This window comes from Pituophis catenifer, unplaced genomic scaffold, assembly GCF_029215685.1.
Source record: "Pituophis catenifer annectens isolate HBS135680 unplaced genomic scaffold, rPitCat1.0.hap2 SCAF_16, whole genome shotgun sequence".
Lineage (NCBI taxonomy): Eukaryota > Metazoa > Chordata > Lepidosauria > Squamata > Colubridae > Pituophis > Pituophis catenifer.
The window spans coordinates 8,922,635-8,936,988 of NW_027256896.1; the positions used below are offsets into that span (position 1 = coordinate 8,922,635).

General features: G+C 45.8%; 1 protein-coding gene across 1 annotated transcript in view; it reads left to right on the top strand.

Annotated features, from left to right (window-relative positions):
• The window catches only part of PPL (periplakin), an 86,248-nt gene that overhangs the window by 63,810 nt on the left and 8,084 nt on the right, over window positions 1–14,354 (top strand). Inside the window, exons 11-18 of the mRNA XM_070955322.1 lie at window positions 18–164; window positions 2,425–2,576; window positions 2,749–2,846; window positions 4,406–4,563; window positions 5,603–5,781; window positions 9,545–9,683; window positions 11,654–11,844; window positions 12,478–12,628. Coding sequence (XP_070811423.1) covers window positions 18–164; window positions 2,425–2,576; window positions 2,749–2,846; window positions 4,406–4,563; window positions 5,603–5,781; window positions 9,545–9,683; window positions 11,654–11,844; window positions 12,478–12,628 — 1,215 coding nt within the window. The remainder of the gene's footprint in view (window positions 1–17; window positions 165–2,424; window positions 2,577–2,748; window positions 2,847–4,405; window positions 4,564–5,602; window positions 5,782–9,544; window positions 9,684–11,653; window positions 11,845–12,477; window positions 12,629–14,354) is intronic.

Sequence of the window (14,354 nt, forward strand, 5' to 3'; positions counted from 1 at the left end):
GCTTTCTTCTCCTTTAGGACCAGGAGAAGGCCTTGGACAAGTATGAGGATGTGGTGAGCTCCTTACAAAAGCGTAGTCAGCAGGTTCTTCCACTGAAGTATCGACGAGAACCCCCGCTTAAATCTATCCCCGTGGAGGCCCTCTGTGACTATGAAAACGAGCAGGTAAAAAAAGACTCCGGTCCTCTGGCTTTACACAGAAACACACCTGCAATAGGACATGCCTTGTAAACGCCACAGTGATTGATTTTGGAGATTGATTGCCACTGGTGGCATCATCGAGACTTTGTCAAAGAGCTTACAGCATCACATTGAGCAGTTTGCTCACTTCACCAGTTACCGTATTTTTCGGAGTATAAAACACACTTTTTTCCCCTCCTAAAAGAGCCTGAAAATTTAGGTGCGCCTTATACTCCGAATGTAGCTTTTTCGAAGCTTTTTTCCAGCCCTAAAGAGGTGCTAGCCATGCTAGCGAGTGAAGCGATCTCCGTGCTAAGCTTTTTTTTCAGTGTAGCAATCTTCCGGGCTTTGTCTGCTCCCTCCGACTCTCAGCTGTGATGCTTTTTTTCAGCCCTAACGAGGCGCTGGCGAGTGAGGCGATCTCTGTGGTTTGCCTGCTTTTCTCATTGCTTCTCTCTCCAAAGATCAGCTGTGCTTTAAAAGCTGTTTTTTTTATCCCCAAGCAGGGGATAAAAAACAGCAAACTAATGTGCTGAAGCTAACCAGACTAAGGATGCTAGCCAGATGAATACCTGGTAGGCAGATGTTTTCCCCCCTATTTTCCTCCCTAAAAACTAAGCTGGGTCTTATACTCTGCTGCGTCTTATACTCCGAAAATTACGGTATGTTGTCAGATGCTGCATTAACTGGACTGCCTAACTCCTGCTAGTTAAGGGTGATGGAAATTGTGGTCTATCACATTTGAAGCACCACTTCCTTAGGTTCATTAGGGTTCTTGTTTTCACTATTTTTGCCATACGTTCCTTAAACCATTCATAATTTGGTGTTTTTTTAAAATTTAAATCCCTGCATAATGTGAATAGAAACATGAGCTGTCCGATAAATGCATTTGCTTTGCAACTAGACTGTCCGTTATTTGATGGACTGTATTTTTATAGTGCTGGATGCAGATGGCCAGGCTGCAGTGGAATGCAAAAATAATCTGCACAGCTTTCAAGTTTCTGTTATTATAACAGGTGCCATAGGTTCGCCGTGATGGCGAACCTATGGCATGTGGCAGAGGTGGCATACAGAGCCCTCTCTGTTGGCATGTGCACCATCGCCCCAGGTCAGATCTCTGTGGCATTTCTTTCATGAGCTTCTGTTTCCTTGCAAAAGACGAAACAGAAGCTCACGAAAGAAAAAGATCTTACCTCTTGCCGCGCTGCTGGTGTTGGCATGGCCCGCCTCCCACTGGCCAGCTGGTCTTCGGGTCTCTGCTATGCATGCCCATGCATGCGCATGTCCGCGCACGCACGCATTTGCGCATACACTTTTAAGTTTGGACATGCACATGCACTGAATTTGGGCACTCGGTGTCTAAAAGGTTCGCCATCACTGTTATAAGCAATACCCAAAATGTAGAATTCTAGTGTTTCTTTTGTCTGTTTCTTGTGCTGTCTTGTTTCCTACCTCAACGGGATGATATCAGTCTTGAAAGCCTGACAGTATTTCCCTCTCTTGTAACACAGAGACTCAAGGTCCTGCAACCTTGAGTTTCTTCCTCACCCATTTCAGTCTTTCTGGGAAACGTCCATTATTTTCCTAATGGCTGGCCCATATCTTCTTCAAGGCTGTCTCTCTACTCTCTACTTTTGCTGGAAAATTTTGCATGATTGAGGATAACAAGCACAAACCTTTTCCCTTCCTTGTTACAAAAAAAGGGGAGGGGCTGTTGCAGGGGTGGGCTTCAAAAATTTTAGCAAGGGGTTCTCTGCCCAGTTGCCGGGTGGGTGTGGCCATGGTTGGTGTGGCCTAGTCAACTTCTTCCCGGGCTCCGTAGGTTTTTCTCAAGCCTCCAGGAGGGCGAAAACGGCCTCCCCAGGCTCCGGAGGCTGGAAAAGGGCCCATTTCCAGCCTTCCTGATCTTCCGGTAGGCCCATTTTTCACCCTCCCCAAGCCTCCGCAGGTGCCCTGCCCTTACCTGCATCCAAAATGGGCTGCGTGGGGACTCCTGGGAGGGGTGGGGCAGGGTGGGGCAGGGTGGGCAGGGCCAGCCAGGAGTGGGATTTGGGGGTTCTCTGAATTGCATAGAATCTTAGCTAGAGGTTCTCCCGAACCCCTGCGAACTCACAGCAGCCCACCCCTGGGCTGTTGTTTTGCAAAATCCTGAGTTAGGTTCTGTCCATACTCCAAAGGGGTGCAAGGATTGGGGACAGAGGGTGGGACCAGACTGCAGACTGACGCATAAACCTTTCTATCTCAGTGTCAGATTTCACGTGGTGGCCGATACACTCTGCACAAGAACAACGAAGAGTACTGGGAAGTGAGCGACACTGGAGGAAATCCAATCAAAGCTCCAGGGGTCTGTTTCATGATTCCTCCCACTGATCCTGAATCGCTCGCCGTGGTAGACAAGTAAGTATTTCCGGACCTAGCTTGCGTCCACCCAAGCCAAAGGTGAAGTGCCCGGATGGTCTCCATGATGGTTGCCTCAAGGGCCTTCCCTCCTTCTCCCAAATTCTCGTGTTCTTTGCAAGCCCAGGAATGTCCTTTGCCAACCAGAGTCTTGTGTCTTCTTGTTCTGCAGCATTGCTAGCCACTATCAATGTGTGAAACAGAAGACTGGTTGCACAAAGAATCGTCTGGAGGATCGCTACAATAGCTTGAAGGCAGAGAGCATCGGAGGTGGGTAGACCGCAAGATGTCTAGGGAGACCGTGGGCCAGTGGTGAAATCTAAAATTTGTTACTACCGGTTCTGTGGGTGTGGCTTGGGGGGGGTTAATATGACTGGGTGGGCATGGCCATTTTTTTTTTTTTTACTTTTAAAACCATTTTTTCTACAACCTCTTCGGGGAAGAGGTTGTAAAAAAATGCTTTCAAAAGCCTCTGACGATCCCAGCTGAGTTGCCTGATCAGCAGAGGCTTTTTTTCTTTTAAAAGCCTCTGTCCATCAGGCAACTCAGCTGGGATCATCAGAGGCTTTTAAAAGCATTTGAAGATCCCAGCTGAGCCGTGCGATCATCAGAGGCTTTTTTTTTTTACTTTTAAAAGCATTTTTTTGTCAGAAAAGGTTGTAGAAAAAATGCTTTAAATTTTTTTTTAAAAAAAGCTTCTGATGATTGTGCTGCTCAGCTGGGCATGGGGGAGGAAGGGATTTTTGCTACTGGTTCTCCGAACCACCCGCCTCCATCGCTACTGGATCGAGTGATCCGGTCTGAACCGGGAGCATTTCACCCTGCCGTGGGCCCCACGCACAAGGGAATCATGCACCCCATTCTTCTGCTGTTCTTTGTAAGAGAACTGTAAGTGAACCATGCAGTCGTTGAGCGACTCTGGTTTCCCCCATTGACTTTGCCTGCTGGAAACCGGTTGGGAAGGTCGAAAATGGGAATCCCATGATCACACGGGATCCTGCAAGTGTTGTAAATACATGCCACTTGCCAAGTAGCAATAGTAACAGCACTTAGATATATATACAGCTTCACAGTGCTTTACAGCCCTCTCTAAGCAGTTTACAGAGTCGGCCTATTGCCCTCCAACAATCTGGATCCTTATTTTACCGATCTCGGAGGGATGGAAGGCTGAGTGAACCTTGAGCCTGGTGTGATTCGAACTGCCAAATTGCAGGCAGCCGGTAGTCAGCAGAAGCAGCCTGCAGTACTGCACTCTAACCACTGCGCCACCACAGTATCCAACTGTGACAACGGTGGTGCTGCAGTGATCAAGCATGCAAGGGCCAGTCACCAATCATTTCGACTCATTTTCTTTGACCGGTTGCTAATTGAATAGTTGTAAGTCGAGGACTGAAGGGACGCTGTGGCTCAGCGGCTAAAACGCTGAGCTTGTCGATCGAAAGGTTGGCAGTTCAGCAGTTCGAATCCCTAGTACCACGTGACGGGGTGAGCTCCCATTACTTGTCCCAGCTTCTGCCAACCTAGCAGTTCAAAAGCACGTAAAAAAATGCAAGTAGAAAAATAGGGACCACCTTTTGTCTTCGGACAGCGCTGGCTCTTCGGCTTTGAAATGGAGATGAGCACCGCCCCCTAGAGTCGGGAACGACTAGCACATTTGTGCAAGGGGAACCTTTACCTTTACCTTAAGTCAAGGACTATCTGTGTGATGAATCAAACCGGTGACCTCATGACATGTCAGCAGGCCTTGATGTGGAGAAGGGAGGCGTTCTCTGCCCCCTTTCCTTTCCATTGCTAACCCAAACTACCTTTCCCCCCCCAAACTTCCCCAGATGCAGCATCTGTACAGGTACGGCAACTGTTGGCGGAGCTGGAGAAAGTGAACAGCGAACTGGATAAGCAGGAGAAGGCCATCACTGCAAACCTTCGTCCTCCTCTAGAGCAAAGCAGGGCGGTGCAAGATAGCGCAGAACGCTCCAAAGACCTTAAGGTAAAAAGCAGGCTGGGGTTGATGGGAGCTTCCCAACATTTGCCAGTGCTGGATCTGGGGTGGGGGGAAAAAATTTTTGGAGCAAAACAAGACAGAGGGAGCTACCACAGAGAAGGCCTTTCTTCTGGGTCCCACCAGGTGTATCTCCCTCAGGGATGGGACTGCAGCATTCCCTGCTTCCCCGCTCTGATGGGTTGGGTAGATGTGACCATCAAGAGACAGTCCCTCAGATCACGTGGCCCCAAGCCATGAAGGGCTTTAAAGGTGACAACCAGCACTTGGAACAGTGGTGGGTTGCTCCCAGTTCGCACCGGTTCACAAGAACCAGTAGTAAAAAATTGTAGTAGTTCGGAGAACCGGTAATAACATTGGCTGGCCATGCCCCCGAACCAATCCGCTTACCCCGCCCACCTCATCAGAGGCTTTTTTTTTTTTACTTTTAAAAGCATTTTTTCTCGGCTGAAAAAATGCTTTTAAAAGTAAAAAAAAAAAGCCTCTGATGATCACGCGGCTCAGCTGGGATTCGTCAGAGGCTTTTAAAAGCATTTTTTCTACAACCTCTTTAGCTGAAGAGGCTGTAGAAAAAAAAAATGTCTTTAAAAGCCTCTGGCGATCCCAGCTGAGTTGCCTGATCGTCAGAGGCTTCTAAAAGCATTTTTTTCTGCAACCTCTTAAAGTTGTAGAAAAAATGCTTTTAAAAGTGTAAAAAAAAAAAAAAGTTGGCCATGCCCACCCAGTCACATTACCCCCCACCAAGCCATGTCCACAAAATAAGCCACACCCACAGAACCGGTAGTAAAAAAATTTTAGAACCCACCCCTGACCCGGAAGCAAATCGGCAGCCAATGCAGCTCCTGCAGGAGAGGTGATACATGTGCACACCGTGAGTCTGCACAAAAGCGTGTGGGCCGCTGCATTTTGCATCAACTGGAGCTTCCGGATGCTCTTCAAGGGCAGCCCCACGTAGAGTGCAGGATGCTGCCATGATCACTACCCATCTGCATAGCTCACCTTTTCCCCCTCCGAAACATCTCTGTAGAATGTCACCAATCAGATCCGTCGCATTGAGCCGGAGAAAACAAGCAAGATCCAGGAATGTGAAGCCTTCATCGAGTCGTTGCCGGAATCGAGCGGTACCACCTTGGTGAAAAGCAAAGTAGAGGAGACCAACAACAAGTACAACTGGGTCACCCAACTTCTTAATGCTGCTGAAGAGAAGTAAGTGCTTGTTCTCTCCTTGGAGTTTTCTCCAAGACAAAGTCACCCGGTGCCGCACAATCCTGGTCTTTTCCAGTCCCTCTTTCTGGCCACATTGGCCAGCTGTCTTTTTGAGAACTTTGCAAGCACCCTTTGGGCAGCATGTTGGGCTTTGGAGAGAAGATGCCACAGCTCGTCATGAGACCCTTTGTGTTGCACGCAGAAGGTCATAGTTCAAGGGTGGGCTGCTGGGGGTTCGCAGGGGTTTGGGAGAACCTCTAGCTAAGATTCTGTGCGGTTCGGAGAACCCCCAAATCCCACTCCTGTCTGGCCCTGCTCACCCCGTCCCACCCTTCCCAGGAGTCCCCACGCGGCCCATTTTGGATGCATGTAAGTGCAGGGTGCATGCAGAGGCTTGGGGAGGGCGAAAAATGGGCCTACCAGAAGTCCAAAGGGCCTCCAGAGCCTGGGGAGGCCATTTTCACCCTCCTGGAGGCTTGAGGAAAGCCTCAGGAGCCCAGGGAGGGCAAAAGCGCCCTCCCCTACCATGGTGCAGGAGGCCTACTATGCCACGCCCACCATGGCCATGCCCACTAAAGCAACCAGGCAAAGAGCCCCTTGCTAATATTTTTGAAGTCCACCCCTGTCATAGTTCATCTTTGATATCTTTGGTTTGGGATGGAAAAACTTTAGCAGAGCTGCTTCTGCTCTACCGTGGAGGGATCCGTCTTCTCCAACCTGGAAGATTCCAAATATGATAGGCTACAACTCAAATCCTTTCCATTCAAGAACTTTAGGAATGCAGTGGCTCGTGTCATTAGGACTCCAGGTTGGAGGCTAGCAAGACCCAAGTGGTGGGGCTGAGTTCCCATTACTTGCCCCAGGTCCTTGACGGGGACATGAAAGAAGCCCCCAAGAGTTTCTCCCGGCAACGATGATGTCACCAGCTAATCTTTTCAACTGATATGGTGACTCCAACATGAATGGGACAGGATTCAAGAACCGGAGTCCGATGCATCTAATGGGATGGTATGAGGGAAAGACCATGGGAGACTGGGCAAAGAAAGGCTGCTAAGGATACGGTCAGATAAGAGCAGGGGTAAAATGCTCCCGGATCGGACCGGATCATCTGATCCGGTAGCGATCTTGGCCGGTGGTCCAACAATCCGGTAGCGATAGTGGAGCAAAGCTCTGCCCACCCGCCCAGGTGTCATTACTTCCTGGTGTGTTTTTTACCTTCTGCGCATGCGCAGAAAGTTTTGCGCATGCGCAGAAGGTCTGCACGTGCATGTGATGTGTATGCATGAGCAAAGACAGCACACATGCACGCTTCTGAACCGGTAAGGAAGGTAAGTAGATTTCACCCCTGGATAAGAGACAGCATAGCCTGTAGTTAGATAGTGGGCAGGGCAAGAGGCTCAGAAGAGACCTTCCCTAATTTCTCAGGCTGTAAAAGAGCCGGGGAAGAATTGTACTTTCAGACTTGCAAGAGTCTGTCATTGTAACTTTACAATAAAGTGGAGTTAGTTCATCTGGTTGTGCTTCCTATCTGATTTAACCTGTGAGGCCCACATTCGTACTTTCAGACTTCAGAATCAGAACCGTAGAATCACAGAATCTAGAGCTGGAAGGCTCTTCCAGCTCTTGATTCTTGCAATTCAAGGCTCTAACTTGAACTAAAACTGTAAAACCCCAACCGATTCAAACATTAAAAAATAATAATAATAACAGAAACCTGGCGCTGAATCGAACTTCATTCTGAATCAGTTGAAGTTTCCGGCTAGTCTTCAAGGACAGCGGCATCGTAGAGAGCGCATTGCAGTAATCCTGACGAGAGGTGACCAAAGCATGAGTGACTGTGAACAAGGCCTCATTGTGTAGCCACCACAACCCTTGAAGGGTGAAACAAGCAGAGTAAGGTCACGAGGCTCCCTGTCTCTGCTTTGTTGAAATAGGCCGCACGTTGAGGCACCCGTTTCACCGAGGGATCCTTCTTCACCCATGCAGGACCTTGTTCAATCCCATCTCTCTGGTGGGAAGGATCTCATGCTTTGTAGTGGAAGATCCCAAGATAAACAACCTTGAACTAATGACAAAAGCGTCCTTGGGAACGCCCAGCCGTAACCCCAAAGCTTGTTGATGCAAACATTATTTCCTTTAATAACATTTAATGCCTTTTATGTAATTGGTACTGAATTAGGTTAAGCTGCGGAAGGACAGCTGAGTTCTCAGCCCTGGGACGCAGCAGAACTGTGTTAAATGCTAGTGAGGCTGGCACTGGTCTGGGTGGAAAAATGAGCAAGCTGGAAAGAAAAGCTCTTAAAGGGGAAGAAAGGGGATGGGCGAACTGCCCCTTCGATCCCTGTTCTTCCTCTGCTGGAAATTTGGCCTAAGGCCACTACCTCAAATGAAAATAAATGTCCTTCCCAAGCATGATCGCTTTGAATTTTCACGAGGATTTCTAAGAGCAATGGAGGAACATTGCAGGAATTTCTGGAAGTCGATGCTTTAGAACCAAAATATATCTGAGTGAGGATTAACAGAACAGTATAACAAGAGTCAGAAGGGACCTTGGAGGTCTTCTAGTCCAGCACAAATAGGGGACTATATGCCATCTTCCGGACAAGTGGTTGTCCAGACTCTTCTTAAAAGCCTCCAGTGATGGAGCATTCACAATTTCTGGAGGCAAGTCGTTCCAATGGTTAATTGTTCTCACCGTCAGGAAATTTCTCCTTAGTTCTAGGTTGCTTCTCTCCTTGATGAGTTTCCACCCGTTGCTTCTTGTCTTGCCTTCAGGTGCTTTGGAGAATAGCTTGACTCCCTCTTCTTTGGGGCAGCCCCTGAGATATTGGAACACTGCTCTCATGTCTCCCCTAGTCCTTCTTTTCACTAGACTAGACATACCTAATTCCTGCAACCATTCTTCATATGATTTAGCCTCCAGTCCCCTAATCCTTTTGTTGTTCTTCTCTGCACTCTTTTTAGAGTCTCTCGCTCACAATCTTAGTGTGTAACCATAAAGAGGTTGCTCCCCCCCCACCCCCAGATATGGTCAGCTGTTGTGGGTTGCCTGAATCCTTCTCAGTTTGAGAACTATGTTTTATACGGACAGGGGGAGTGAATTTGCTGCCGTTCCTGATCTGTGATCATCAGGTTGCCAACGAGAAGACAAAGAGCCCTTTAAAATAGGCCAAGTCAGGAAACAGATGTTACAAGGATTACTGTGGTTGGTCGCACAGTTAGCCAGATGTTGTTGTGGCCCGCCGGTGGCCAGCAGAGCTGGCAGCAGAGTCAGACAGTGAGGAGGTTGGAACATGGGCCAGTCCTAGGGGCTGGGGAAAGCTTGGACGAGGGCTATGGGAGGGGCCAATCACTTCCAAGTTGTGGTTTACTCCCAAGTCGACCCTGCTTTCTGAGTTGTTCTTGTCTTCTGGCAGCTCTGCGCATGCACACACTGGGAACAGGCTCCAGCTATTCCTCTGCCTCGCTGCTGTCTAGCTCCCTCTCTGCCTCCCATGCAGAGCCCCCATCCAAGCTTTCCCCAACCCCCAGGACTGGACCAAGTTCCTCCCCAACCTCCTCACTGTCCGACTCTGCTGCCAGCTCTGCTGGCTGCCGGCGGGCCACAACAAGTACTGGCTTTTCACCAGTTAGTGCCAATATGATGTATCTAAATAAATTTGTACTTTGAGAAACAAGAATGCCTCAGAGTTCAATTCAGATGGATGAATTACTTGGAACCTGACACTAAGCCAGTACTAATTCTTTCCACCTGTCCTTACAGGGTTGATGTTGCCAACCATCTTGAGAAGGTCCTTCAGCAAGGGAGAGACCTGCTTTCTGGCTATGAGAACAAGCTGGCTATCGAAGACACAATTCCCGAGGATTTACACGCTCTGGACCACAAGAGGGAAGAATTGCTGGTGAGTGACCATTCTGAGCGAGGGGGATTCGTGTTTCAAATACAGGAAGGATAAATCTGACTTGTCTGTATGAATGAAGGGTGGGTGGGCTTAGCTCCCTTTCTCAGAAATGACAGAAGCTGAATGTGGAATGAAGTCTTCTTCATGCTGGTGTCCTTCAACTCCAAAGATCAACGTGGCCTTCTGAGATTATAGGTGTTGCAGCCCGGCCTGGTTGGAAGGCTGCAAGATGGAGCAGGCTTGTCCAGTTGTGTGTCCTTGTGTGCATGTACATAGAGATACGTATTGCAAAGGCCCTACAAATGAATCTCCTAGATCAGTCAGCATTTGGCTGCTGATACTCCGCTGGGCACCCTGCATTTGGCTGAAATGTGGAATGAAAGAATATCCATGTACCAGAAGATGTTTTCAAGTTTTTTAGCTTCGTGCGACTCCTAGGCACGTATCTTAATTTATTATTTGATCAATCAAGATAATCCTATTTCACTGCTGGAATGGCCTGGGAATAGCCGATTAACTCAATTAAAAATCTACAGAGCCGACTAAAGAACCTTGTTAGTCAGAAGCAATAAAACCCAGTTAATAGAAGCCATCCTTCAATCTTGGTTTCACATTAGAACAGCTAGGTTCTAAAAAAGACTTGGTTCACTCCATGGGAAGACGTTGTAAGGCTGTAATTCATGCTAAAGGTTACCCAACGAAGTATTAACTGACATGGTGATAATTTTTGTATATCTCGTTTTTTCTACGTGTTTCACTTTTCTTCTTTATACTGTAACTGCTATTCTAATAGCAAATCCTTCCTAAAAGCTATTGCATGACATTATTGATTAAATTATCTTTCCATTGATATATAATTTTATGGTTCTACTCCAAAATAAAAAAGTGATGTTATTAGCTAGTTTTAGAAAATACACTTTTCCCAAAAGGTTTCCACAATTTTGGGCACTACTATATAAAGGAGCCTCTGTTAATGAAGGCAAATATATGTCTCCCAGGATAATGTTGCAGCATCCAATCTGACTTAGTCACCAGGCCCAAAGGATTATTTTCCCAAAAGGTTTCCACAATTTTAGCCACTACCGTATTCATGTTTATAAAACATGTACTTTCCTTGTGATGTTTTGGTTTGCTGTGGCCCAGAGGTGAAATGCTCCCGGTTCGGACCGAATCGCCCGATCCGGTAGCGATGGAGGCGGGTGGTTCGGAGAATTGGTAGCAAAAATCCCTGCCCCTTCCCCCCCTATACCCAGCTGAGCCACACAATCATCTGAGGCTTTTTTTTTTACTTTTAAAAGCATTTTTTCTACAACCTCTTTGGCCGAAAAAATGCTTTTAAAAGTAAAAAAAAAAAGCCTCTGATGATCGCGCGGCTCAGCTGGGATCTCAAAGGCTTTTTAAAGCATTTTTTCTACAATTTTTTCAGAGATTGTAGAAAAAATGCTTTTAAAAGCCTCTGAGGATCCCAGTTGAGTTGCCTGATCGGCAGAGGCTTTTTTTTCTTTTAAATGCCTCTGATGATCCAAGCTGAGTTGCTTGATCGGAAAAAGCCTCTGCTGATCAGGCAGCTCAGCTTGGATCGTCAGAGGCATTTAAAAGAAAAAAAGCCTCTGCCGATCAGGCAACTCAACTGGGATCTCAGAGCCTTTTGAAAGCATTTTTTTACAACCTCCTCGCCGAAGAGGTGGTAGAAAAAATGGTTTTAAAAGTAAAAAAAAAAAATGGCCATGTCTACCTAGTCACATTACCCCCCCCCCAAGCCACGCCCATAGAACCGGTAGTAACAAATTTTAGATTTGACCACTGCTGTGGCCCCTTCAGTATTTTATTTCTCTTGAGTGTAGTTTTCGGGAAGCCATAGAAGAGAGAAAACCCTCGAGTGAAACAGTGTTGTACACTCCACAGTAAGAGATTGTTAAGAATCTTCATCCTAAAAAGTTTGCTAAGAACCATCCTCCTGTTCCTCCCAGGCACTGAATTCTGAAGTCCAGGTCCAGCAGCTGCTGAATGAGGCCCAACAAGACTTGGAGAAGGCCAAGAGATGTTCCAGTACCTTGGCGAGCCAGTTCCAAGAACACTGCCCAGATATTGAACGTCAGGAGGCTGAACTCCACAAGCTCAACCAGCGGTTTAGCAATCTCAACAAGCAGTTGAATTACAGGTCAGGAGGTGGTCATCGTGAAGGACTGGGGGAAATGAGGGCATGGACTAACAAACTGGCAGGAGAAAGTTTTGGCATTCTTCTAGTTCCCAGCAAAAAATATCAATTTTGTGGAAATGGATTAACTTAATGACTATGACAGGGATCTGCAACCTTAAACACTCAAAGAGCCATTGGGACCCGTTTCCCACAGAAAAGAAAACACCGGGAGTCACAAAAACCCTTCCCGTGCCTAACTATTTCTTGAGCGGCCACAAAACTAGCATATGTAGTTGAATTAAACGTTCTGTTTTCTTCTGAAACTTTCCTTTTCTTGGATTTATCCATGGTTGGCCTACCGGGGGTTGAAAAACTCAATAAATTGCATGAGTGGCGGGTGTCGCACATTGGCGGCTGTGACGCATATTTTGAGTGACAGGGAGTCACGGCAGACATGTGAAAGAGCCACATGTGGTTCCAAAGCAGGAGTTGCTGACCCCTGGACTATGACATTCACTCAAAACCACTGCAAAAAAAAAAAAAAAAAAAAGGATCGGAATATATATGGCCTTAACTTACGTCTGTAATGATTTTGATTGTAATTCCGGGCTCGATTCTGTATGTAAGTTGAGAACTATTTGTACCACTTTCTAGATCCCAAGTCCTGCAAAAAGCAAAATCGGCCTATTCCAACTATCGTGCTGGCCATGATGAACTAAAACGTTATTTTGAAAACATCCCCAACTATGAGCCTCAAGAAAACGATCACCTTTCTCAGGTGGAAACCAAGTTGAAGAAACAACAGGTAATCAGATAATTGGGGGGAAACGGCAAAGATTATGCAGCACAACTCTATGCAATCTATTGCTTTTTTTTTTTTTTTAAAAAAAGCTATTTCTGTGCCTTACATAGCTCTTACAAGCTCCCTTCCAACTCTGTCTATTCTATTTCTATTCTATTTCTACTGGTATTCCTATTCTATTCCTAACTCTATTCCTATTCCCAATTCTATTCCTATTCCTATTCTTACTCCTATTCCATTCCATTCCATTTTTCTATTCTTCGGCTCCAGCTAAGTATTATCAACAAAGGTTAGAAACAATTCCTAAATTTTTCAGTCCAGGGTTCTCTAATTACTTCCACGAGAATTATTAAATCTTCAAGGATATAAGATAGACTGGTGGTCTTATTCTCAAGTGCACTCCAGGTATAAAAAAGATTTACATAGTGAAGGAATCTACCGTAAAAGACAAGAATTGGATAAGATCTTATTAGAAGGAGGGAAAGGGATATTATCTAAATGTTATGCATATTTATTGTCTCTGCAGATAGGACAGGATGTAGTGAAGGATTGTATGATAGCATGGGGGCGAAATTTTGGATATCCCCTTGACTTCCAGCAATGGGAACAGATTTGGTTGAAAAATATGAAATTAACCATGGCCTCCTCATATAAAGAAAACATATATAAAATGATCTACCAGTGGCATCTACCCCCGGCGAGATTAGCTAAAATGTTTCCCGGGACATCTGCCTGCTGTTGGAAGTGCGGTTACAGCAATGGAATCTATTTTCACCAATGGTGGACCTGCCCGCAGGCGGTTAAATATTGGAAAAAAATATGGCAATGGATTTTGGAAATTACACAGATTAATTTGGAATTAAGACCTGAGATTTTCCTATTGGGGGCAAAACCTTTGAATGTTAAATCAGATATATGGTTCTTGTTGATTCACATTATCACTGCAGCAAGATTAGCGTATGCGCAGGAGTGGAAAAATCAATACTTACTGATAGATTTGAAAATAATATATAAAATTAATGAATGTGCGGAATCAGATAGACTAACTAGATTGATCAATGGTAAAAAAGATTCAGAATTTTATAACAGTTGGAAAGTATGGTACGATTGGGTCCAGAAAAGGTGGGATAGAATAGATATATGATGATGTATATATATATGGTGGCAAATATGTACATATAAAGGAACGACTTTATATTTATGGACAATGTAATCACATTATACCATGGTGGCAGGATTGTATATTTTATTTGTGTATTAGTGTATAGAATATATTAATAAAAATTATATATATATATAAAAAAATAATTACTTCCTGGAGAGGCCAGGAATTGAATTCTGGACCTTCTACTGCCAAGCCACATGTTCTTCTGTTGCATGATGGTCCAAAGCTAGTTATGGGTCCTAAGAGAGGAAGCTTAAGCAACAACTGTTGAAAGGAAGCATGTTCATATATCTACATTGATTACGTGTGGTCAAGTTGATGTCAACTCTTGGTGACCAATATATTTTCTTCAAGGGAGAGAATCTGTCCCAACCTGGTCCTTCAGGTTTTCCAATGGTGTACTCATCACTGCTGTTGGGTGTCCTCTACTTTTCTTTTTTATATATCCGTATAGCATGAGTTAAAAGCTTGGCTGAATTAGCAGCATTTTTCTAAAGCTAAAGGATCTACTGCAGGGGTGAAATGCTACCGGTTCGGGCCGGTTCACCCGAACCAGTAGTAAAA